This window comes from Balaenoptera borealis (assembly GCF_965194805.1).
Source record: "Balaenoptera borealis genome assembly, chromosome: 3".
NCBI classification, from domain to species: domain Eukaryota; kingdom Metazoa; phylum Chordata; class Mammalia; order Artiodactyla; family Balaenopteridae; genus Balaenoptera; species Balaenoptera borealis.
This window is the reverse complement of record NC_138866.1, coordinates 28992601-29020056: the sequence shown is the minus strand read 5'-3', so window position 1 is coordinate 29020056 and position 27456 is coordinate 28992601. Positions and strand designations below refer to the sequence as shown.

Below are 27456 nucleotides of genomic sequence, written 5' to 3'. Positions count from 1 at the left end.
TTCCATTTAATGGATGTACCACATTTTGTTTATCCGTCCATCAGTTGATGGACAATTGGATTGTTTCCACTTCGTTGTTATGAATAATAATGCTGTGAATATTTGTGTACAAGTTTTTGTGTGGACATATGTGTATGTTTTCAGTTTGAAACATCCCTTTTTAAAACTGTTGTTGATTTATATATGCAGCAGAGTGTTTTTTAAGCTATCTTTGGATTCCTGAATTTCTCTCTTCTATTTCTCTTTCACTTTTAAGGCTTTACTTAGATGTCTGGTGATCCTTGATTGTCCATATTTAAGAGTTAGGGATTAAAAGGCTTTTTGTGTGTGTAAGCTGAACTTGTAAAATGTTGGGCATCTTTGTAGGGTAATCTAAATGGCAGCCAGAGGTTTTAAATGTTAATCCGTGGGGTCTTTTCTTTGAGGCTGGTTGGTTTCTCTAGAAAATTTCCAATTTTATGCCTAGTGAGTTTATGATTGACTGCCTGTATGAGGTTGCAGATGCAGGACTGAGTTCAAGCACTTCTTATACCTTTACTTTCTTCCCGTCTTACTCACTCTGTATCTCATACAGATCTTTCAGATCTGGTGCTCCACATCCCAAGTTTGTTCTGTTCACTTTCTTCAGACTGTAATTCTTCAGGCTATCTTCTCTGGGGATGGGGATAGGGTAGTTGCTTGAAACCTCTGAGGCTTTGATTATTCCATATTTGTATTGTCAGGCAAGAACCTATTTTTATTCAGCTTCACACTTAAGCCCCATTCTCCCCTGTACCTTTCCCCTGCAGTCTGGATCCACTGGGTTTTGTAGAATCAGTTAGCTTAATTCTTCTTATCGGTATCTGCTTCTGTAGACGCTTGGTGTCATAGCTTTCTTTGCTCTACTGAATGAGTTATTACCCATCCATTTGTCTTTTGTCTTTGCAAAATTTTTTTGGATTCTGCTGCTGTTCCCTCATGCTATGTTTGACCTTACGGGCAATTTTCTTTATCTTTCTTTTTTGCGGGGGTACTGCATTGGGTCTTTGTTGCTACGTGCTGGCTTTCTCTAGTTGTGGAGAGTGGGGGCTTATTGCAGTGGCTTCTCTTGTTGCGGAGCACGGGCTCTAGGCTCTCAGCCTGCAGTAGTTGCAGCACACGGGCTCAGTAGTTGCGACACACGGGCCCTAGAGCTCGCGGGCTTCAGTAGTTGTGGCTCGCGGGCTCTAGAGCACAGGCTTAGTAGTTGTGGCGCATGAGCTTAGTTGCTCTGCAGCATGTGGGATCTTCCTGGACCAGGAATCAAACCCATGTCCCCTACATTGGCAGGTGGATTCTTTTTTTTTTTTTTTTTTTTTAATTTATTTTTATTTTTGGCTGTGTTGGGTCTTCATAGCTGCGTGCGGGCTTTCTCTAGTTGTGGCGAGCAGGGGCTACTCTTCATTGTGGTGCACTGACTTCTCATTGCGTTGGCTTCTCTTGTTGCGGAGCATGGGCTCTAGGCGGGCGGGCTTCAGTAGTTGTGGCTCGCGGGCTCTAGAGCGCAGGTTCAGTAGTTGTGGCACATGGGCTTAGTTGCTCCGCGGATCTTCCTGGACCAGGGCTCAAACCCGTGTCCCCTGCATTGGCAGGCAGATTCTTAACCACTGTGCTGCTAGGGAAGTCCTGGGAAATTTTCTTTTATGCATACATATACATATATATATATATATATTTTTTTTTTTTTTTTTTTTTGACCACGCTGCACAGTATGTGGGATCTTAGTTCTCCAACCAGGGATCAAACCCTCACCGCCTGCAGTGGAAGCACAGAGTCTTAACCATTGGACTGCCAGGGAAGTCCCAATTCTTTGACTATCACTTTAGTAATTTCTCTGAAGGGAAATATCTTTCCCTTCAGAGAAAAATCCACTTATTTCTCAGCTTTGACAGGCAATCTTCAGTTATTTTTTTCCACAAAACTTTTTTTAAACCTTCGTTTTTACTTTAATAATTAGAAATAATATTTAAGAACTTAGGAAGTAAACAAAGTGTGTAATATCCCACCCTTCAGACAACCTGCCCCATTAACATTTTGGAATATTTCTGATCATTTTATGGAAATTTTTTTTCTTTACATAGTTAAAAATCTTATTGTATGTCTGCAATTTCATGGTTCAGGGTATTTTTGCATCCCATGTCAAGCATTTCCCTGTGTCATTAAAAATCTTTTATAATATATACATATGTTTTAAAACATAGTCTTTATTAACTCAATATTTACTTAAATTTATTATAGTTTAACTATTATAATATTTGGGCATTTTGGTTTTATGTATATATTTGTAGGATAAATATAACTGTAAAGTGTCTAATTTATTGAAAGGTAGGCAGTTTCCTACAAACAAGAATCAGTAAGAATTTATATTTTCCTTTAAAATGATTTGTTGTATGTTTCTTTCATATAGTAGGTTTGTGGGAATTGCAACATTTAGTTGCTGACAAGTTTTTTGTTTTTTTTTTTAACTTCCACTTTTTCGTAGCGGAAATATAATTGTGCCCTTTATTTGCATGATAAATTAGCTTAGGTGGTAAAGATCTTTGTTTTCTTTTACAGAAATGTGGCTTGGTTTTGAGCTGGAAGAGAGTACAAGGCGCATCTGGAAAACTTCAAGGTAGGTAAATTTTTCCTTATTTATTGAGATCATCTTAATCTGTGTGCATAAGTACATTTGCATCTACTCTCATTGTCCTTAACCGTAGGAGTGTTCTACGGGCACTCTGTCTTCACTCTTTAATAGGATTAAAGGGAATTGGGAAGATGTTGGCTGAGAGTTGAGATTAGAAAGTAGAAAAGGATAACGTGAAGGAGGTAGGAGAGGGAAAAAAATTACTCAGACTAACTGATTTCTTATAAGATTACTTTAAGAAGTCCTTTTTGTTTCAGAGCAGGAGTGTATGATCAAGATGGAACAATTAGGACTTAGGAAGAAAGTAGGAGAAGAGATGATGTGATAACCTCTTAGTCTTGAAAGCAAACTGTTCTTTTCATACTAGTTGGTAGAGACACCTGTTTGATACACAACCTTTGAACACTTTTATTATGGAAAAAATCGTATGTATATAAAATTAACAGAATAGTATGATGAGCTCTCATGTACTCGTCACCTAGCTTTTTAACATTTATCAACTTGTGCCACTTGTGCTTAACCTGTACCCTACCCATTTCCTTCTTATATTATTTTTAAGCAATCTTGAGCACCAGATCATTTTGTCTGTAAATATTTAGTATGTCTCTAAAAGATAAGGTCTTTTAAAAATACATATCTAAAATACAATTATAAGACCAAAAAAAACACCTTTCTCTTAATTATTAAGTCAGTATTCAGATATCCAACATTCAGTCAATATCCAATCAATGATCAGATGTCCAGCTGTCTTAAATGTCAGTTTCTTAAATAGTTTTTTTGATTCAGGATTCATATAAAGTCCATGCATTGCAATTGATTGACATATTTTTGAATCTCTTTTAATATTTTTAGTTCTTCTGTCTCTCTTATTTCCCTTGAAATTATTTGTTGGTGAAACTGGGTCATTTGCCCAGTAGTGTTTTTTCAGTCTGGATTTGCTTATTGCAGCTCCAGTAGAATTATGTGCCATGCATCTCTATCCTCTGCATTGTATGGCAAACTGGTTGGTAGTTGTAGCTTGAGACTTGATCAGATTTGAGTTTGTGTGCGTTATTTTTGTTGATTGTTTTTATATGTAAGAATTCTCTAAAGGTAGTGCTCTTTCATTAGGAGTCATATTGGGTTTTTTGTTTGTTGGTTTTTTTTAATGTTAGCAGCTGTTGATTGTTAGTGCATATGTTGATTCCCTCACTGGAGGGTTGCAAAATGTAACAGTCTATTGGGAAGAATTCTGTCTTTCCTTCGTTGAAGAAAAATCTTCATTTGTTAGTAGAATACATCTATAAGGATAAATTTCTTCCTCCATATACTATTTGGTTACTTAGAGGTATAATTTCTATAAGAAAAACAGGATAAATGCTTTGGTTCTTTCATTTTTCAAAAGAATGATCTTATGTTGTCAGCATCCTCTACCAGTGATTTTTTTTTAAGTATTTTGAAGTTTTAGATTGAAGCATATTCAATTGTTATTATATTTAATGTGGATTAGTTGTCATTATCACTAGTGAAGCTTAAGTTTTCTCAAGTTGCCTCTGGAAATTAGATCTTTGGTGATTTTTGACACAAGCCTAAATGCCTTTGATAGCTTCCTTGTTATCTGGGATGACAAGATATTCAGAGCTCAGCTAGTAGTTTTTCTGCCCCAGACTTGGTATCAGCCATTTCTCAAGAAGCTCTGATTCCTTTCAGTGGGAAATTGTTTTCAAAATGGCCATCTGGAAATGAGGTGTACTCATGGTAGGAGTGGTGTGGTCTTTGCTTTGCCAGTGCACATTAATTCAAATTCAAGCCTAAAAGTTTTTTATTTAATCTTTCCTGTCATATGTCTATATTTCCTTTCTTCCACATTTAGAATCCTGAGCTTCAACACTGGGGATGATAGACTATTAAATAATTATTATTTATTATTATTATCATCTCACATTTCACATACAGCAGTTTCAGACCAATAGCACCAATACTGTCATCAACAATATGATTATTGAACTTTTCTTTTTTATAGACAGGTCTTTTTGTCCTTAGGATATATCAAACTTAAATCTATGGTCAAATTTTCTGTTTTAAAATCACTCAGAATATGTGGTTGTATCATTAACCGTACACATATTTGGATTCACTTGTTTAATTTTATTTTCAATGTTTACTCTTAAATTTAATTTTGTTTTAATATCTGTTTAAAGTCATGGTAATAATGGTGAGACTAGTTATTAAAATGAAGCAGATACAGAAAAATGAGACTGGTAACTAGAATAAAAGATCAGTACTTTTGTAGTTTAACATCTCTGAATTGAAAAGTGCTGTATTTAGGTTCAGGAAGACTGTTTTCACTTATCTGTAGCTGTTAGGAAGTCAGGATGGAATGAATTGATGAAATAATTAAAAGAATTAATCATGAAATTTGTTGATTCTGCTAAATATTTTATCAGCACTTCTAATAAGTAGCAATTTGCCTGATGAGAATTTTTCTTCTTTTCCCCTGTTTTTGTTTTCTCTTATTTCTTTTGGTTGTTTGAGGGTACTAAAAGTGAAATCCGTATCAAAGGTAATTGAAGGAAAGGGAAGAGTGACAAAATAAATAATCCCTGTATTATAATGTTTGGTCTGTAATGATTTCAATTTTTCATAAATATTTTTCATCTTTCATAATTGTATTGATGTTTCACTAATTCTTTACATCCATTGCTAGCCTTCGGATTCTGTGAGTATAAGGAGCCTGAATCAACCCTCCGTGCACTCAGGTTATTGCATGACCTGCAGATTGGAGAGAAGAAGCTACTTGTTAAAGTTGATGCAAAGACAAAGGCACAACTGGATGAATGGAAAGCAAAGAAGAAAGCTTCTAATGGGGTATGTTTTCTATAGCATTGTCTTCTCTAGGCCAGCTGTGCTCTTTCAGTGTAAATACTTCTCATTATGAAAAATCTAATACGGGGCTTCACAAGATCATCAAGAGGGTGTTTTTATAGTTTATAGTTATTTTAAGTCTTTTATCTACCCATAGTGGGTGGATGACTGTTGGTTTGCTTGTTCCAGGTTGGGATGAAGGTAGTAAGGGAGGCTGGACAAGGTTAACTTGCCAGAGAAAACACTGGTACAGACTATTCCAAACAGAGCTAATTCATTAAGGCAGCTTTTAAGTAAGTACAAAATATATTTCAACCTACAAAATTTTTATTAGTTGCCCTCTTGTTTAGAAGTACACAGGTTCTAAAATGAATGAAAATAAGTCTTATTACTTTCATCAGGTGGTGGCTCTATTAAGTGAAGCTAAAGTAAAGGAAATTTTTGTATGTTGTATTGTAATGTATACATTATTATTCCCTCTCAACAAAGCAAAAAATAGCTAAAACCTGAGTGTATATTTCCTTGTTTTCCCTTCCTAGTTCCTTTTGACACATCAAGCTGAACAGATCCAAAATAGATTCATTATTACCTTCCTGTCTCTACAAAAACAAAACAGCCTTTTTGCTCTCTTCAGGCTTTTCACTATCATTCAAAGTAGAAATAGGTTTCTTGGTTCCACCACTCCCTCCTTTACAAAAACATTGTAAAAAAAATTCGTAAAAATAGAGCAACCTATAAAGAAGACATTAAGTATCACCCATAATTCTATCATCATTAGTAAGCACTGTAGACATTTTTGTTGCATATTCTTCCAGGCATTTTTCTCTGTATGGGTGAATATAGTTTTAATTGGAATATGTGAGTTTATTTTTCTTTTATAAATGGAGGATTGAATTCTGAAGTATTATTTTGTAAACAGCCTTTTTTTCACTTAATCTTGTCTTTCTCTGGATTTTTAATAGTATTTTAACTGATTTATCTACATTTAGTTTTCTTCTCATCTGCCTGTTATAGTACTGCCCTATATTTCTAAAACATAAGTATAATTATGTCAGCCCCCTCCCCTGCTCATGCATCCTAATGGTTTTGAATTTCTCACAGTGTAAAGCCTATATTCTTAGCATGGCATCCAAGGCTTGCTCCAGTCTACCTTTCTAGCTTTCTCCATCAATTCCCTGCATGTGTCAGTCATGTATCCAAACTCCTTTGTGCTTTGATGTCCTTGTTGCTCATCCAAGCTCCCTGTTGAAATTCTATCCATATAGTTAAAATGTTGCTTGATTCATATAGCTGTCATCAGTCCTAGATTCCTCTCAGGCAGAATTAAATCCTCTCTTCTCATATAAAACAGGATTTGACTGTTGTTACGTCAGTCTGCTTTGTCATATGTATTGTTTGTATTGCTCTCTCACGGCTCCTTGTACCCTGTTTCATTCCCGTATCCCGCATTCTCTGATTATAAGATAGACAGGACAATAAATTCACAGACTATGTTTTTTCATCTTGTACCTCCACAGAACCTGGCTTAAGGTCTTGCTTATAACAAGAATGGGGTGAACATTTATTATAACAGTTGCAGTTATGTTGCTCACCTGATAATCTTACTGTCTTTCCCTAGCTTTAAAAGGAAGTAACACAATTTACACTCCAGAGAAATTGTATTTTATCTCATATCAGCACTATTGCCTGTCATACCAGTAAAACCTTAAAAAAGCCAACTGTCTGCAGCAAGACTTCTTAGATTTTCCTTGCTGTGATAACTGAATTCTTTTTTAAAATAAAGCATGCATTCAGTGTCGTCAAAGTTTTTTATATAATTCCCTGGGTTCATTGTTTTACTGTGCTTGAAATTTAGCTTGTGAGGTGGTTTAAATGGTGGCATTTGCAGATGGTGTACTCTGAATATGAAGTAAATCACTTCACTGTATAGTTACGTAATAAATAAGGAAATGTATAATCGTGTGACTTTGATTTATTTTGTAATCACCATTAGTAAGAGGAATCACAATTGAAATCTGTTTATATTTTTCTTCAAGAATAGAATTGAAGCCACCTCCAATAAAAACAGAACGGTTATTTCAAATAAAATGAAATTTAAAAAATTAACAGACATGACTTCTGGGTGCGTTTGGCATGGTGCCCAGAGGTACTTGAAGTCATAAGACAAACATGGTATATTTTCTTGGAGTGTCGATTTTACTCAGCAATACTGGTAAAATGAAAATGTTGAGCAATTCTGTCAGTTAAAATTTTTTTTCAAACAGCTTAAGCCAATATGAGTATATTGTGGAGTAGATTGCAGGTTTGTCATGATTTTTCAGGGTAAAATGTGAAAGTATACTTGTTCTTTCTCTTTTATTGCCAATTTATTGGAGAAATTTAGAAAATAGTGACTTTTAAAGTAGGTGACATGAGAATGAGACATTGAGAAACTTGTATGCTACCTATCCAGACATTTTCCTGATTCCCAGACAGAAGAAAAAATACTAGTTGTATAGTTCTCCGATTCAAAAAGAACCACGAGTTTGGCTAGAAAGAGATTTTTCCTGACCCAGAATTTTAAGAGGAACTATATGCCTTGAGTAGTAGCTTGATTAAAAGCTTTTATTTGGATTTTGCAGAATTTGTAGAAGCAACTTTTATGACCTTTAGTAAAAGTATTTCATTTGGGGTAGCCACGCTGATCTAGTCCATGTCCTGTTGCTTTCTGGTTGTTCAGCAGTAGCGGTATAGGAGTAGAGATATTTGCTTGATCGTCACAGATAGTGCTTGTTAATCACACATTCAAGAATGAATTCTGCCAAGCGGTGGAAGTACAGATAATCTTTGGAAAGAGCTGCTTGCTTTACATTTTAATTGAGGACAGATCAGATACTGCAGGTAGGAACATTTTCACATCTTTGCCTGGAAATTAGTCTGGTTGAATGTACATTTTCTCAAAAGAAAGAACTCTGCATTTGCTTAGTTCCCAAAGAAGTTCTTGTTTTGAACTCTAGAGGTCAGTGCCAAAGAGTGAGTCTAGTAGAGCTGCTTTCTAACTCTCCAGCTAGCAGCTTTACTATGGAAGCTTTTAATTCCTCTGAAAAGAGCCAAATAGGTGGGCCATGTAAACATCTCAGATATTCAGTTGATTTCTTTGATCCTCTTGTACTTCCAAACCCTTCACTTTTTGCTGCTCAGTATTACTGAATGTGCTTTCTGTTTCTGAAGTGGAAGAAAAAACTGGAAATCAGGAAACTGTCTGTGGTTCAGGACCCAGAGGTAGAGTTTAAGTTGAAACTAAAAATAACTTTTCCTTCCATGATACATATTGCTACTTTTGTTTTTCTTACATTAACAATTGGTTAAGAGATTTGGGCTCATAAGCTTTCCTTCTAAAAATGTACATTTTCTCTATAGATCAAGGGGCAGTAGTCATTTGTAAGGTGGTGTGAACTAGTTCATTCCAAATGCTTTACTTCTAATTTAGGTAAGACCAGCTATACTAATATTTAAGTTTTGGTTTAGGATGATGGTAGTAGCGAATTTAGGGGCTATGAGTATTTTTAGATGAGTAAGCCTTTGGATTTATAACCCCACCTCAGTCCTTATGCTTAAAAAAAGCATGGAGATATAGATGGTTCATGGAAAGAAATTTAGAATGTAGGGAAAATGCTAAACACAGACTGGATGTTCCCTCATGAGGTATATTTTCCTAATAAAGAATTTAGGTCTCAACAGCTGAGTATTTGGGTTGAAATAGCCATATGTATCTCAGGACCTACGGTTTCAGTGACAAGTTACTGGTGGTTTAATTCTTTCATTTAAAACCTTTGGAGAAGCAGAGTCTCACTGAAGGGATTTTAGTGAAAGCTGCATAATGACCTTATTGTGATATGTTATTGATTTAGAATAAGAAAGGAACAACACATCACCACAATTTTAGTTTACAATGTTCTTGGTAAATAATGTAAACAATTTAATTACAGTCCTTGGTTAAAGCATCTTGTCTTTATCCCAGATGCCAAGTAGAAAGTTGGTTACAAGAAGATTAGATGAAGAGGCAGGTTTGAGAAAGTAAAGAGTGGTTAGTTTTATAATATCACATTTAATGACTTACGTGAAGGTTGTCTATATCATATCCTTCTCTTACCTTGTATTGTTAAATGCTTAAGGGCAAGTTATTTCTTTTTTTAATTTTGAATTTTTTACCATCTAACATAGTATCTTGCATAGGGTAGGCTCTTAAAAGTTTGTTGAGCAAATTAATTTAAGAAATAAATGCTTGTTGAGTAAGTATCCATTGGAGATAGCTTTTCAGAATGCCAGTTGTTATGAAATCACGGCTAGGTTATATGAAGGAGGTTACAAGGTATGAAACTCACCTTGAATAGAGTTGCATGCATTGTGACCAAGAGCCAGCATTTGTCCAGAAGAGCAGGATTCTTGTTTGTATCTGAAACTTTGCACAATATATGTTTACCCAAGTATGTATGTAGTTTTAAGTTACAAAAATTTTTGTACACATACATCTTTATGTTTATCTTGTTGCTTCTTTGTCTTACTTTCCCACCTTTCCAGGTTTTAAGAAGAGTTGAGGGTAATGAAATTATCTAGAGGTCATGCTCTAAATTTTGTCATTTGAACTGGATTAATTCCTTAACTAGGAGCCTTAAAATAAAACAGACAGAAACAAGAAGGATAGTAGGACATTGGAAACCAGTAAAAAAAAATTTTTTTTTTCCCCCCACATCAACACAAGTAACAGTCGACTTCTCTTAAAAAATAATAAAGTCCTGGGAATTCCCTGGTGGTCCAGTGGTTAAGACTGCTTTCACTGCCGAGGGCCTGGGTTCAATCCCTGGTCAGGAAACTAAGATCCCACAAGCCACGTGGCTTGGCCAAAAATACAATAATAATAATAATGATAATAAAGTCCTACAAAGAGTTACTTATTTTTATAATGTTACAATTTTTATAATGTTACAGTTGCAAGTCATGGGGAGAAAGATGTGCAGTATTTAGAGTCAATTCCTTTTTAGTGTATAATATATGAGCTTTATAAGTGGTATTCCCACATTGTAGAAAGCAGAGGGGAAAAAAGAAGCCATCATTTCAGCCCCTGACCTTCCTGATGCTTGCATTTTGTTGTATATAGCCATCAAGTGTTTTTTGTTTAACCTACATATGTTTTTGTTTACTTTACTTTTTAAATTTTTTTGAACACTTTATTATATTTGTTTATTTTTGTTTTGTTTTGGCTGTGCCGCACGGCATATGGGATCTTAGTTCCCCGATCAGGGATCAAACCCGCGCTCCCTACAGTGGAAGTGCAGAGTCTTAACCACTGGACCGCCAGGGAAGTCGCTGTTTTTGTTTATTTTAAATGGTGGCTACCATAGTGTACATAAAATAGTATTTTGCTTTTTTCATGTAATAAAGTTTTCAACTTTGAATGAGTTATTCAGTAAACATCATTAGTTTGTGCAGGTATTGAGCAAGACAATCTGAAAAATTGTGAAAGCTTTGCAGATGTGTAGTACGCTAGCCCTATGATTTCGGTCTTTCTGTAGCTGGTTAGGGGTCAGAATGTTAACTATCAAGGGTAGAAAGGAAAAGAAAATCGTAAAGTACAGTGTATCTAAGGAAAAAACGATAAAACAAATGAAGTTTAGTTTTGTGAAGTTAGGAATAAATCCAAATCTGTGTTTAATAGGACTGCAGAGATGTTTGGGAGAAAACATGTTTGTTTTGTGTACTAACTTGTTTTAGAATGATTTTGATTTTCTTGTTTGATTTCCCCCTTCCCTCTCCTGAATCTGCCTTGTTTTTTTTTAAGAATGCCAGGCCAGAAACTGTCACTAATGATGATGAAGAAGCCTTAGATGAAGAAACAAAGAGAAGAGATCAGATGATCAAAGGGGCCATTGAAGTTTTAATACGGGAATACTCCAGCGAGCTCAATGCCCCCTCGCAAGAATCTGACTCTCACCCCAGGAAGAAGAAGAAGGAAAAGAAGGAGGACGTATGTGTTACTGATTTCTGACAACAGAGTCATTCCTACAGTTTACATTTTGTACTGTCACTCTTGTGCTTTCATTATTTCCAACTTCTGAGGGGAAAGTAGAGTGACTAATGTTTATAACAATATAGTGTTAAGGCTAATTTGACTATGTGTTACCAACTAACTTCCTAATTTTTTTTTACCACAACGTTCCTGTTTCGCATGTTTGAAATGCAGTGACATGAAAGCTTGTGCATATTTGTGGATTCATTAAGTAAGAGGGGGGAAAAAAAACCCCCAGACTTGAGTGATGAATAGGAACTGATATTAAGGGACAAAGTAAGATTTTTTTTTTCCCCTTTTGTCACAAAGGGGTTGGCCTTGTTTTGCCTTACTCCCTTATTATTTTTCTTCTGTCTCTGCTCCAAGCGGGATACCAGGTCTCATTCAGTGAGGATTTTGACCCATTTTCAAGTTTTTAGCCACCTTTCCTTATAAGTCACGTCTCATTTCCTTCCATGGACAGTAATGCTATTGGCCTTATAACTGGAGTACTATGAAAGAGCAGCATGAGATGAAACACTCCTCCCCAGTGTATTGTATCATCACCTACTTTCGTCATCCTAAGCTGATTGAACAGTAGGGAGTCCAGATTGAAAGAACATGTTTGGTTTTCTTATATTCATTTAATTTGGATATACTTAGAGAAATTATAGGGAGTGTTCTTTAAAAATATTGGAAGTGTATTGTATGAATGGGTTGTATATGCCCTGGAAAAGTAGTACTATGAAACATATATTGTGATTTAATATCAAGGGGTAGTTATAGTTCATAGTATTTTGGATTTTATTGCCTTATTAGTCCATCTTCAATTTTCTTCGTGGCCAGGTACATTTTTATTACTTGGCTTGTTCTTCCTCATGGGGCCATAAGAACCTGTCTAGTGAACTGCCAATCATTGGGAATGGTAATTGTTAAGAGTCAGTCAGGTATAGGGTAATTGAGACCTGTAGGGTTTGTTCTTCCTCTTCCCCCATTAATGGCAAAGGAGAAAATAACTTGACATATTTGTTTGATACGGGTTGGGAGGAGAGAATCAAAGAAATTCTGCTCTATGGCAGGAATTATGGGTAAATTTTGTTGTTACGATTGTTTCCTCTGTCTTGGAAGGGATCAAGGAAAAAGCACTGCTAGTGCGAGACCCTCCTTATTCCACTGGTTGGGGGTGTTGGAGGGAGAGGAAGTGGTGGGTCATGGGAGGGGTTATAGAGTGAGTGAAATCTTTTTTATTATCAAGTAATTTGAAATCAAGAAAATGTTACAGAAATCTTGCATTGCTTACAGTGTAAACATATAGAAAATTGTTTTTCAGAGTAATATAAACTCTTGTTTGTTTGTTTTAATCTTTGTGGATTTTTCCGCAGATTTTTCGCAGGTTTCCAGTGGCCCCACTGATCCCTTATCCACTCATCACTAAGGTTAGTTTACATTATAGGCTTTGGCAATAACTTATGTTTACTGCTAATTGCCAGATTTGTGATTCTTGTCTATCTAACTCTTTAACTTAGATTGTTGGATTTGTTACTACATAAGTTTTTTATTTACTCCTGTCTTTTGTAAAACCTGTACAGAATATCTAACTTTTAATTTCCGTCTATCTGTTTATATCAATGTAGATTGATGGTTTTGCATTCCCACCTGTCCCCCTTGTCTTTTAGGAGGATATAAATGCTATAGAAATGGAAGAAGACAAAAGAGACCTGATATCCCGAGAGATCAGCAAATTCAGAGACACACACAAGGTAGTATTCTTGTTTTTTCACTTGATACCAATCTAGACTTTTTACAGAATCCAAAGCAAACAGACAAAAAAAGAAAAATCAACCTTACAGTAGAATATAATTTTAAATGCTTTTTATATAGGTTTAATTGATATTTAGATAGAAACAAAGAAACAGAAGACGATTACCATATTAGAGTAGTCCTTGGCATATTGTACGTAGCTTTTTCAGTTACTGACTACTCTGCAGTCATCTCACTTTAATATGAATAAAAGCTAGTTTTATTTTTAGATTTCAACATAAACATCAAGGTCAGATTTAAACTAGATTCAAGGGGGCAGCAGAATAACATACACTGTAGTGTATTTCTGGGGGCAGTTATTTAACTTAATCTTAGGAAAACCTTTTCTTTAGAGCTGAGATTAAAATTTAAGATTATATTTGTATAGATTTGAGCGGGGGAGATTTTAAAAAGTAGGTCAGTGGTTACCAGACTTACCAAATTTTAGATGCATGGAAGAACTGTAAATTCCCATAAAGCTAATCTATTCATTGACCCCCACCATTATGATAGAGATCATATGGTGACTAATGCAAGATGAAACTCTCAGCTTGGAAAGTAACAAGGAATAGGATGTAAGTATGAGCTTCTGTTTTTTATTATATTTATGGATGCCCCCTCAGAAAAATATGCAAAGGGGTAACTGGCTTGGAAATGGGTATTTGTTCATCGTAAATCCCACTCACGAGTTTTGCCTATTGAAAGCTTCTCTCAATGACAGTGCATCTGTGAATGTTCCCTGGTGTTGAAGGTGATGCTTATGGACGGTGAAATGCAAACACTGCGTGAAATGTATTTTGATGTTACAGATAATAAGATGTTACTGGTTCTTTCCTAAGATTGAGTGACCTTTAACTCAGTGAGATGTTAAGTGTTCATTTTTTCTTTTATTTAATCTTACTTTTTCTTATAGCTTTCGAAATCCCACGTTGACAATTAATGCCATCGACTCAGTGCTGTTGAACACATTATTATCATGATGCCGAGCCCTAGCTCACATACACAGGGCCTTTTCAGGAATTAAGTATGTCTAAAAGCACGACTGTAGTTCTCCCAGATTAATTTTGAGAGTTAGAAAGTTAGTCCATGGGAAGTCATTATAGAGTAATGCTTTTGGTTAGGTTCAGTACTCAAAATTTTCTGAGCAAGCTTGAAAATGGTATACAGTGTGTGTGTGGTTTACCCCCTTTTTGTTATTTGTTAAATCGTGTCATGTCATTGGTAAAGTATAAGGAAATCATGTTTTAAAAAATTAATTCAAAAGGTAATTGCTTCAGAGTTTGAGAAGCTGTCAGGCCTTTGACTGCCTTACACGTATTTCACTGTGGGGAGAATGTTTTGAATTTCCAAAATGTGTTTTAAAAATAAAAATCAAAGTGAAAAAGAAAAGCAGGTTTTTTTATTGGGTGGTATGGTTAAAGGGGATATTTGAAACTTCGGTAACAAAAATTGAGCTCAGTGAACCTTTGCATGTTTTGGTATGAGTTTATTAAATAACCACAGACTGTCAGGGTATCAGCGTGGCAGGGGGCGTCCATTTACAGCACGGACGAGTCTGAAGAGAGAATAAGGTAAGATTTATGATTTTTTTTTTCTGTCCTTTCCTCTTCATTATTTCACTACTTTCTTATGTCTTTTTAGACCACCTCATTTCCTCTTTCTCCAGTCTTTGTCTTAAAAAATATATATGTGTGTGTGTGTGTATCTATTTACTGCATATATAATCTGATATAATCTTTTAGAATTGCATTTAGTATGGACAAGATTCACTCACTTTTTCATTTACTTAGAACTAAACTTCTGAAATGAGTTCTGAAACAAATCATTATTTATATAAGTGGAACTATACATTTAAGAAATAAGTAGTGTAGTGAATAGGCAAGCATAAAACAGTTGAGGGACTCTACAAAAGAAATTATTGGAACAGCTAAAATAATCTGTAAGTATTTATTATCTCAGAAATAAACAAATTTCTTTATAAGTGTATGACACTGAGGTAAGTTTTATGTAGTCTAGCCTCATTTTACAGTACACATTTTTTTATTCCATTATAGTACTGTTTCAAAAATTAGAATTTACCCCTTTCAATAGTTTTCAGTTTCTATCCTCTTTTTGCCATTTCTTTTCTCTTCCCTTTGTAATTTCAATGTATTCAGTATTGGCTTTGCCTACGTTCCATTTTGATATAAGACTGGCACCACAGCTGAATATATTGATTTCTCATGCATTAGTTTTTCTTTCGTAATCTTCTATCAGTTCTCTGATCCATGAGCAAGAGAAGGAGAGTATAACAGGTAAGATTGCTTTTTAAAGTTGTTTTAAATGCTTTACATGACTGAGAAAAGAAAAAAATGCACATTTTATTGTTGTCATTTAAATTTCGGTGACACTAAACATGGAACCAAAGGAAAAATGTTTTGTTTTTGTTTTGTTTTTCCTGTTTGGGGCATTTTTTTTTCTGAGTTTGTGCAGAAGCCGTGTGGTACGCTGGTAATCTTGTCAGGGTACAAACTTGGTCTGAATGTTATTTGGTTTATTTGTGAACGATGTACTTGCTCTTCCTCCCAGAAGCATAGCTTGTAGGCAAGGTTAATCCAGTGTTGGCGATCCATGTCCTAGCACAGCATCTGTAAGTTAATACGCAATCGTTCCTTCCAAGGATGGATTTATCACTGTTCATGTATTTTCATTGTCTTATAGGCATAATGGGCATAAATATGTTGCTTTTAACATTAAGCCAAAAATTAATCTAATTAAATAAAAATATTATGATTATGTACATTTTTGCTTGAAGCGAGTGATTTTCAAACTTTTTGTATTTGGTGGGCTGTCCATCTTGTAATGGTGGGAGTAAATGTTTCCATAGGTGATAGGGCAGATATTGGCTGAATTCAGCTTGTCTTTTGGAGGGTGGGCAAACCAGAGGGCAGAAGATTATTTAGTTGCATTCCAGTGACCTGACTCTCTTCCCCCACCTCCCCTTTAAAACACTCAACTAATAATCGTTAGGTAACGGGAAGTCTGGGGTTATAGTTAGCAGCAGTAGTCCCACTGATTTAAAGAAATTCATAATGGGAAGAATTACATTTTAGCCAAGTGATTGTATTTCTAGAAATTATTATGAACCATCACATTCCTCATGGTCATTTTAGTTATTACATAATCATTGAGTGGTCAGCCACACTTGACACAATCTCCCAGCATCCAAGATTGGAGATTCCTGGTCTGTTTAGAGTGTATGATTTTGCACGAAATCTATCTAGGCTTGTGATTGCTTCAGTTTTATTTGTTAAGTAAAGCCACAAGTATTTAATAGTAAAGTACCAGTGGTTTGGTTTTTTTTTTTTTCTGTCGTTCCCAATATTGGGCTTTGCGCCGGGAAAAGTCTGAATACTGGAGCTATAGAGTTAACTCTAAAAGTACTTTTATTGGTTTCTAGAAACTGGAAGAAGAGAAAGGCAAAAAGGAAAAAGAAAGACAGGAAATTGAGAAAGAACGGAGAGAAAGAGAGAGGGAGCGTGAAAGGGAACGAGAAAGGCGAGAACGGGAACGAGAAAGGGAAAGAGAACGTGAACGAGAAAAGGAGAAGGAACGGGAGCGGGAACGAGAACGGGATAGGGATCGTGACCGGACAAAAGAGAGAGATCGAGATCGGGATCGAGAGAGAGATCGGGACCGTGATCGAGAAAGGAGCTCAGATCGGAATAAGGATCGCAGTCGATCAAGGTAAGGCTTTATGGAAGTTACTCTGTGCTTGATAGCTTTAATAGAACTGCAGGTTAGTACTCTCTTGGGCCATTTGCATGGATGTGGTGATAGAACTTCCTGAGACACGAAGCATGCCTGGCTTGCTGTCTCACACACATGTAAAATATTGGTTAAGGGCTTCCCTGGTGGTGCAGTGTATAAGAATCTGCCTCCCAGTGCAGGGGACACAGGTTCGATCCCTGGTCCGGGAAGAGCCCACATGCCGCGGAGCAACTAAGCCCGTGCACCACAACTACTGAGCCTGCACTCTAGAGCCCGTGAGCCACAACTACTGAAGCCCGCGTGCCTAGAGCCCGTGCTCCGCAATAAGAGAAGCCACTGCAATGAGAAGCCCGCGCAACGCAATGAAGAGTAGCCCCCACTCACCGCAACTAGAGAAAGCCTGCACACAGCAACGAAGACCCAACACAGCCAAAAGTAAATAAATTAAAAAAAAGAAAATATATTGGTTAAATTAACAATTTTCAACTTTAGTGTTAGTTTCTGTCTGAAGCCAATTTTTATACAGAGCCAGCACACACCAGCCGTCCACCCAGTGTTTTGGATAGACATGATTCCTTGTTCTCTCCCTTGGTCAGTGGGCATTTTCTCTAGTCACTGTTTGATTGAGGTCCCCTCTAGTGGGAAATCAGCTCTAGTACCACTGCTTTTAGCTCCTGGTGTCTGTTTGGTCCTATAGCCCGCTGGATGGCCACAACTTAATCTCCCAGGCTCTAAGTTTACTTTTTCTTTATGGCTCCTAGTAATTTATTTCACTTTGGTTTGGTTTTGTTTTATTTAAAATTTTTTCATAATTATATTGAATTCATATGACATATCATCTCAAATTCTTTAGGAATGAGGTAGAGCAAAAGTGAACAAAGGAAGTGGAGAAGGGCGTGAGTAGAAGGAAGCCAGTAGACGAAAGAGAGGAAATCCCACCTTTTTTTTTCCCAGGCTAGTTTTCAAATATACATTACCGTGTTGAGATATTATTCTACCTGATTATAGCTGAAGGGAGGTCCCCCGGTTGCGTTAACTGGAATTCAGTACTCTTATTAATCTTTAGTGGGCACTAAAATCCTTCCCTTCCTTCCTCCACTGGAATAACCATTATTCTCTTGAATAACCACTATTGAGAATTTGACATGTATTAAAATGAGTGGTTTATACTTTTACTACAGTGTACTGTTTCATATCGTATATATACATAAATTTGTATAATTACATCCATGGTATCACAAATCTGCAGTTTGGTTTTATCACTCTGAATTAAATACTTGAGAACTTTTTATTGCTGATAGATGTACAGTTGACCCTTGAACAATGCCGGGGTTAGGGGTGCCGACCCTCTGTGCAGGCAAAAATTCGAGTATAACTTATAGTTGGCCCTCTGTATACACGGTTTTCCATATCTGCGGTTCTTCGTCCATGGATTCAACCAATTGTGGATTCGACCTACCTCGGATCGTGTAGTACTGTAGTATTTACTATTGAGAAAACTCTGTGTATAAGTGGACCTGCACAATTCAAACTCATGTTGTTCAAGGGTCAACTGTAGTTCTGGTTTACCCATGCAACATGCCAGAATGCTCTTTGCTTCTCACCTTTGCCAATATCTGTATTCCTTGATCACTAGTGAAGTAGACTATCTTGTAACATGTTCGTTGGCCCTTAGTATTTCTCATATCCAGGTTTTTTTGTTTGTTTTCTGAGATGCTGATAAGCATTAACATTGAGTTTAGAAAGCAGTTCAGAATTTGGGGCCAGGATTATATTCTGTGTCTTTCTGACTTGTATAGAGGAGTTTACAGTTCTGCAGAAACCAAATGCTAAATTCTGGCTAGTGAGTTTGTATATTATTTCATAATATATGTTGTCCTACTTTCTCTTGTGTTTAAACGAAAACACAAAGACTGACAGATTTTTTAAATCTTTTGTTTATGTAGAGAAAAGAGCAGAGATCGTGAAAGGGAACGGGAGAGGGAAAGAGAGAGAGAGAGAGAACGGGAACGAGAAAGAGAACGAGAGCGAGAGAGAGAGCGAGAAAGGGAACGGGAGCGCGAGAGAGAAAAAGACAAGAAGCGGGACCGAGAAGAGGATGAAGAAGATGCATATGAACGAAGAAAACTTGAAAGAAAGCTCCGAGAGAAAGAGGCTGCTTATCAAGAGGTAAATTAAGGGAAAGCTTTTATTCTTAAATCTTGGTACTTAGTAGGTTAGTCAAAAATTTTAGAACCCTTTGTATACATTTTTAAGCTTTGACAATTTCTTTTTTTAGCGCCTTAAGAATTGGGAAATCAGAGAACGAAAGAAAACCCGGGAGTATGAGAAAGAGGCTGAAAGAGAAGAAGAAAGAAGAAGAGAAATGGTAATTTTCTTGGTTAAAAATAAGTGATTTTTCAGATAAAAATCAGATCAAATCTTTACTGTTCAGTAGAAGTGACTTTATAGTTAAAAAGTATGAGCTCCCAGTATAGATAATTTTTATATATTTCAAGTAACTTTGAGACCATTTCAGTACACCAAAATGTTTTTCCCTCCTATTTTTCACGTTTTTGCTCCCTATAAACTAAATTACCATTTGGCATACTGTCAAAGTAAATCTGTCATAGTATAAAATGAGAATTTATAGACCTTTGTTTGATTAAGAATCTGCAATATTTTTGAATTTCAAGAGGCTTTAAGAGGCTTTGATATTCTGTATTAGTGTAGTACATTTGGGTGAAGGAAATAGTCTCGTGAGAAGACCTGTTTTTAGAAATCAAAATTATTGACTTCAGTATATAGCACTTATAAATTATTGTTTTTCCTTATGTTACTACATTGTCCTTCCTTTTAACTACATGATAATCATAAAAATGAATGTTGTTTTTTTCATTTACACTGTTTGATAGACTGTAACAGTGAAAGCAATTGGCCAAGGTTGTTACCTAAGTAAAATGACAAAAAGATAATTTATTTTATCATAGTACTTGCTTCAGTATTATGTTCCATATGTTCTATCATTGCCAGAAGTTCATGAAGGTTTCTTTATCTCCAGTTTGGAGATTATTCTTCCAAAAACATTACTGAAGTTAGGAATCTTCTTCAAATAGCTTTCGAACATGAGACATAGAGGGAATTTTTGTAAGTAACCAAAAGAGTGCATGCAGCAACTAGATAGATAATATGGGTTTTCCGGATGGTAGGTCTTCTAAGGTCCTACAGTTATTTAAAATAATTTGATTTCCCTGGATTGTAGCTCCCATTCTAGAATTTCTTCTTAAACCCTAGGTTAGAAAATAGAGAATGATATAGTAAGAGACATAATTATTTGAAGAAGTGATTCCGCTTCCTGCAAGCAAATCTGAAACCTGTTTTTCTAGAGAAAAATTTCCTATTAGTTTTTTGTTTGGGAGCTTAAAAAAATATCCAGTTAGAAAAGCAGTTACTTGCTCATTAAAAAATGTTCAAGTAACAGAAGTGTATAGTGTAAAAAGTCACCTCATGAAAGGTGACATATGTTAATATTTTAGTATGTACATTATGGGCCTTCCTGTGTGTGTGTGTGTGTGTGTGTGTGTGTGTATTTATTTGGCTGCATAGGTTTTCGTTGCTGCATGCGGGCTTTCTCTAGTTTGTCGAGCGGGGACTACTCTTTGCTGTGGTGCACAGGCTTCTCATTGGGGTGGCTTCTCTTGTTGTGGAGCACGGGCTCTAGGCACATGGGCTTCAGTAGTTGCGGCATGTGGGCTCGGTAGTTGCGGCTCATGGGCTCTAGAGCGCAGGCTCAGTAGTTGTGGCGCACAGGCTTAGTTGCTCCGCGGCATGTGGGATCTTCGCGGACCAGGGTTCGAACCTGTGTCCCCTATATTGGCAGGCAGGTTCTTAACCACTGCCCCACCAGGGAAGTCCCCTGTGTTTTATTTAGATATTTGTAAATATTGTCATCACTACCTGACAATCTACTTGAATGCATTTGACAAATTTTGTGCTAGGTATTGGGTGTACAAGAATAACTAATGCTTCAAACTCTTAAACAGTTGGGTAGTATTGTCAGAGAGATGAAGTAGTTGATGTATTTTGTGTGTGTGAGAGTGTTTAAGGTATGATAATGGTGTGTTCACAGTTTTTTGGGAGTGAAGTACAGAGAAAGTGATTAGTTTTGTCTGGAGGAAGGAGTTGGTCATGGATAGATGGTTACATTGGGGAAGTCTTTAGAGAGGTGTAACATTTGAACTGGATGGAATGTGTTAATATTTTACTGTAGTCAGAAACCTACATCTGCTTTGTATATAATATTGTTGGTATAGTAGAGATGTAGATTATAAATACTTATTTTAAAGTATTTCTTATGTCTGTATATAATGGTTAGATATAATTTCTGTGAAATGTAATAGTTGTTGTATTTAAAATTCCAAAAATAGGAGAGATTCATGTACTTTCATGGTTTGTGTACTCAAAGTTAGGCAGGCATTACCTTTGGATTGATGCATAAACGTGATTTAAATTTTTAATCCTGCAATTCATAAAAACTACTTGTACCATCATCTACCTATAAACGAAATGTAAAATATTTTTGTCCGGTTAACAGATTCAATAAGATAACTTTCAGTTTTCTTTCTTGGTGTGCTTAGGTTTGATTAGAAAAAAATTACTGTACTTTGAAGCTTATCTTCAGAGAGAAAATTTATTGTAGCGTACCATCAGTATATGTGGCTTTCATTTCATGGATAAGTCCTAAATCTGACTTGCTTTTAAGAGTAAAAGATTTAAAAAATCTAATGTTATTTACATTTAATATATGAAGTTTATGAGAATGAAAAAGTTCAAGTGGTATGGATAAGAAAAATCTGTTCCCAATAAAGGGGTAGGGGGTAATCTAAATTACTTCTATGTTAATTTTGCACACTTCGTCCTTCATTTCCTCAAAGGCAAAAGAAGCTAAACGACTAAAAGAATTCTTAGAAGATTATGATGATGATAGAGATGATCCCAAATATTACAGGTAAAGAAGCCTTGCTTTATGAACTCATACTGTCAGCTTTTTATTAGCTGTATTTTCTCTTGTCTACAAGAGAGTGCAAGTTCACTCAGTGGAATAAGAAAGAAATCTTTGAATTCATCTTGTAATTATCCCCATAGTTGATAATGCTGTTTTCCGGGGGTCCGGGCCTGTTAGAAAAGAATTGATAACTCTATGCACCTTCTTTGGAGGAAGGTTCATAATAGTATTGTGACAAATTAACTTTTCTTCCTGTGTTTTATTTTTTATTTATTTATTTATTAAAATGTGTGTTTGTTTATTTATTTTGACTGCACTGGGTCTTAGTTGCAGCATGCAGAATCTTTAGTTGCAGCATGCGGGCTCTTAATTGCTGCATGCATGCGGGATCTAGTTCCCCAACCAGGGATCGAACCCCGGCCCCCTGCAGTGGGAGTGCGGAGTCTTACCCTCTGGACCACCAGGGAAGTCCCTCATGTGTTTTAAAGAACTTCAATTTTTATAGCAAATTATAACTTACCTTTATGACTATCTAAGGTGGCCTAGAGATTTTTGTCTTCAAGGATTTCTAGAGTGCTACATAGTAACCTGAACACCCTCCCACCCTCCTTCACCCAATTGCTATACTATTATGAAGTGAGAGTTATGAAGCCTGCATTTCCTGATATCTGTTCCCGTGGCATTTCTAAACTGCTCTCATTCTTCTAACATTTATGGCACTATGGTAAAATTGTTTGGTTTCTTCTGCTCCCTCCACTCCAAACTATAATTTCCCTAAGGTTATGAACCATATTTTGATTTTTTTCTTATGTGCATGGCATGATACAGGCATGTAGTGAATGCATTTAATATATATAATTTAATACACTGTAGCTGAAATAATCAAAACATTGGATTAACACCTTAAATTGAATGAATGCCAAGGATTTGACTTTGTAGAAAATGCAAAGTAAAATTGTTGAATCATAGATTAGCAGTACATTATTTCAACATTCTGAGATATAATAAAGTGCTAAACAGAACCTGTGCTTTTTCCACAAGGAAAGGAGTTGATTTAAATTGAAGGTACAAAACTAATATTTGGGATATTACTACTCCTTGTATTAATTTTTCACAACTTGGCCTCCAAGACAACACAGATTACCTGTTAGTTTCCCTGTGGGATAGGTATAAAATGAGAGCATTCTTCCCTCTGAAAGCTACTTTTTTACTTGTAGATACTCATTTAGAATGACTTAAGAATGAGGCATGGTGATATGTGACAAGACAGTGCTGACTTAGTAAACATTAACATGCAGAGAGCACACTGTCTTGGGTGTTCTACAGATACAGAGCATTAAGACAGTCTTCAGTCTCTTAGCATGCAGCTGTTAGTATGGAAGGAACTTGCTTTTGGAGACATGATGTGCAGTAGTTTAGACCTGAGTATTAAATAAGGCCTGATTTACTTTTGCAGAGGAAGCGCTCTTCAGAAAAGGTTGCGTGATAGGGAAAAGGAAATGGAAGCGGATGAACGGGATAGGAAGAGAGAGAAGGAAGAGCTAGAGGAAATCAGGCAGCGCCTTCTGGCAGAAGGGCACCCGGATCCAGATGCAGAGCTCCAGAGGGTAAGATACTATTACATCCATGACCATATTCTTTTAAGACTATCATGTCATCTTAAGCCAGCCAACTATGATATAGTTTAGTTTATAAGGGAAATGTTTACACTCCATGTGTCTTGCTATTTTGGGGGAGGATATTAGTATTTTTTCTTTATTTTATTATGTAAGTCATCAATATTAGTTGATTTACAGCTTTATTTTCAACATCTTCTATATGTCTTACTCCTTTATTTCTGTGAAGTATTACTTATTAAGTGAATGTCTTTTAATGTAACTTTGCTAGAAACTGTCCTTCCTATATGTGCTCTGACACTTAATGACTTTTGTAGTTTGAATTTTCTCATTACCACCCTAAATATTTTATTTCCAAAATAAAGATGTTTTCATGAGCGACTTGTCATTTAAAAATGAAAAAGACTGTGTCGTAGGACATGGCATACCCATTCTTGCTTTTAAGAATAGTGTCATGTTAGAAAAGTTTTTAGTTCTTAGTGTATCACAGATCTTGATACTATAAATTCTTCATATCAACTTTAAAAAATCTGTTATATGCTATTAACAGGAACCACGTCTTCTTACATGTCCCTTTTATTTTTCAAAATGAAATAGTGTTATTTTTTTCTGTTAAGTACTTACATGAGTAAATAGAAAGTTCAGACAACATAGAACACAGTAATGAAGAAATTAAAAACTGGCTGATTTCTTATAACCCCCCTCACACATAAGTTTTATAAGTGGGAATATTGTTACGTGTGCTTTTTTTCTAATGTGCTCTTTTTTCATTTTTAGATTTTTATTGAAGTATAGTTGACGTACAGTATTATATTAGTTTCAAGTGTACAACAGTGATTTGACATGTGTATACATTATGAATTGATCACCACGATAAGTCTAGTAACCATCTGTCACCATACCAAGTTATTATAACAATATTGACTATATTCCCTAGGCTGTATGTTACATTCCCCATGAGTTATTTTATGACTGGAAGTTCGTACCTCTTAATCCCCTTCACGTTTTTGCCCTACCCCCCATTCTGCTCCCCTCTGGTGACCACCAGCTTGTTCTCTGTATCTATGAATCTCTTTCTGTTTTGTTTTGTTTTCTAATGTGCTTTTACTTCAGGTATGATCTTCCACCAAGAATTTCTCCAGTTTATAGTCCAGGTGTCTTTTTTTCATCATCATGGTGGTATTGTCAGTGTTTTAAATCCTTGCCATTATAACATTTAGGTTGGGGAATATTACTATGTTTTAATTCTCTGATTACCAGTGGGTTTGAATGCCTTGCAGATGGTTTAATGGTCATTGTACTTCCTTTGTGAGTTGATAAATGGTGTTATGCACAGATTTTAAATTTTTGTGTAGTTCAGGATACGTTATTTTTACTTTTGTTTTTCCTATGTTTGTTTCATGCTCAGAAAACTTGCTGATGTATTCATCCCAGTTTATAATGCTTTTATGATGATTATTTTTTATTATATTTTGTAATTTCAGGGGGAGTGTTCATTTTGGTTTAGGACTTTGACTTCAGAGTTCTCCCTCCCGCCACTTCTTCCTTTTCCTGTTTGTGAATACAGAAGTGACTACCACCTTCAGCCATTACCAAGAAATAAAAAATGATTATCTATGACCAGGCTGAGGATTTGAGTTGCCTCTTGTGTATTGTGTATACTATTGGGTTCTATTGGGTTGGCCAAAAAGTGCCTTTGGTTTTTAAGTAAAAATAAAAGACACATTTTTCATTTTCACCAAGAACTTTACTGAACAACGTATTCACCCTTTTGTTCGACCTACCTTCTGCCATTTTTCAGGCAACTTCATAATTCCATCTTCCTGAAACTTTTTATCTTTTTGAGCAAAGAACTGTTCCAGGTGCCTTTTACAGTCTTCCAGGGAATTGAAATTTTTTCCATTAAGAGAATTTTGTAAAGACCGAAATAAATGGAAATCCAAAGGTGCAATATCTGGTGAATACGGGGAATGAATCAGAACTTCCCAGCCAAGCTGTAAGAGTTTTTGCCTGGTCATGAAAGAAACATGCAGTCTTGTGTTATCCTGATGGAAGATTATGCATTTTCTGTTGACTAATTTTGGACTCCTTTCGTCGAGTGCTGCTTTCAGTTGGTCTAATTGGGAGCAGTACTTGTTGGAATTAATCATTTGATTTTCTGGAAGGAGCTCATATAATAGAGGGCTCCCAATCCCACCATATATACAACATCACCTTCTTTGGATGAAGACTGGCCTTTGGTGTGGTTGGTGGTTGTATATTTTGCTTGCCCCACGATCTCTTCCGTTCCACATTATTGTACAGTATCCACTTTTCATCACCCATCACAATATATTTTAGAAATGGAACATTGTCGTTACGTTTAAGGAGAGAATCGCATGCAGAAACACGGTTAAGTTTTTTTCGCTTAACTTACGTGGAACCCAAACATCAAAGCGATTCACATAACCAAGCTGGTGCAAATGATTTTCAACGCTTGATTTGGATATTTTGAGTATGTTGGCTATCTCCTGCGTGGTACAACGTTGATTGTTCTCAATGTCTCGATTTGATCGCTATCAACTTGAACTGGTCTACCCAACCATGGAGCATCCTCCAGCGAGAAATCTCCAGCATGAAACTTTGCAAACCACTTTTGACATGTTCGATCAGTCACAGCACCTTCTCCATACACGGAACAAATCTTTTTTTGCATATCAGTTGCGTTTTAACCTTTCTTGAAGTAATAAAGAGTAATATGCCAAAAATGTTGTTTTTTTCTTCCATCTTCAATATTAAAATGGCTACACAAAAATTCACCAATTTTGATGTCTTTTTTTAAATGCACGCTGATATGACAGCTGTCACATACAGCCTAACAAAATTGTTTTGAATGAAGTTAAAGACAACTAAGTGCTACTAGAGCCAAAAAAAACCGAGTGAACCTTTTGGCCAACCCAATAAAATAAAATTTCTGATTATAATTTCTTTAATAAAGATATAAAAACATACTTTTTCATTTTGAATTAGCCAACTATTAGCAATTACCTTTGTTATCTCTGAAGAGTGTATACAAGCCACTGAAGAATGGTAATATATGTGAAATACTAAAAAAACATTTTGCAGAGTACCTAATATATTCTATAGATTTACTTCTGATTATAGGAGGCAATGTTTTGTTATTCCTAAGGAAAAAGAAAAATAGAGATTTTGTGAAAGATAAAACATAGAGCTGGTTGAATTGAAGATAGTTGGGGTCTGTTTCAGTTGACCAGGTTATTTTCTGGTTTTAGATGGAACAAGAGGCTGAGAGGCGCAGACAACCACAAATAAAGCAAGAACCAGAATCAGAGGAAGAGGAAGAAGAAAAGCAAGAAAAAGAAGAAAAACGAGAGGAACCCATGGAAGAGGAAGAAGAGCCAGAGCAAAAGCCCTGTCTCAAACCAACTCTGAGGCCCATCAGTTCTGCCCCATCTGTTTCCTCTGCCAGTGGCAATGCAACTCCCAACACTCCTGGAGATGAGTCTCCCTGTGGTATTATTATTCCTCATGAAAATTCACCAGATCAACAACAACCTGAGGAGCATAGGCCAAAAATAGGACTAAGTCTTAAACTGGGTATGTTAGCATTTCCTTCCTTCCTTTTTTCCTCCTTTCCCCCTCTACTCACCACAACTACATAAATTTTGCCTTAAGGAAAAAATAAGTATGTACTGCTTGGTAGGTAGTTAGAAAACTGGTTAAAAAAAAAAATGCCTTTCTAGCTCATGATAGTTTTCATAGTTCTACTAGTGCTCCTGTATCTGCAGCT

General features: G+C 36.0%; 1 protein-coding gene across 4 annotated transcripts in view; it reads left to right on the top strand.

The window, feature by feature from the left end:
• Nucleotides 1–27456, top strand: part of RBM25 (RNA binding motif protein 25) — a 50652-nt gene that overhangs the window by 17305 nt on the left and 5891 nt on the right. For all 4 annotated transcript variants that reach the window (XM_082383876.1, XM_082383874.1, XM_082383877.1 and 1 more), the window contains 11 exons: nt 2575–2632; nt 5334–5494; nt 11310–11495; nt 12899–12952; nt 13193–13276; nt 16756–17042; nt 19013–19235; nt 19345–19434; nt 21980–22053; nt 23507–23657; nt 26939–27263. In XM_082383876.1, coding sequence (XP_082240002.1) covers nt 2575–2632; nt 5334–5494; nt 11310–11495; nt 12899–12952; nt 13193–13276; nt 16756–17042; nt 19013–19235; nt 19345–19434; nt 21980–22053; nt 23507–23657; nt 26939–27263 — 1693 coding nt within the window. The remainder of the gene's footprint in view (nt 1–2574; nt 2633–5333; nt 5495–11309; nt 11496–12898; nt 12953–13192; nt 13277–16755; nt 17043–19012; nt 19236–19344; nt 19435–21979; nt 22054–23506; nt 23658–26938; nt 27264–27456) is intronic.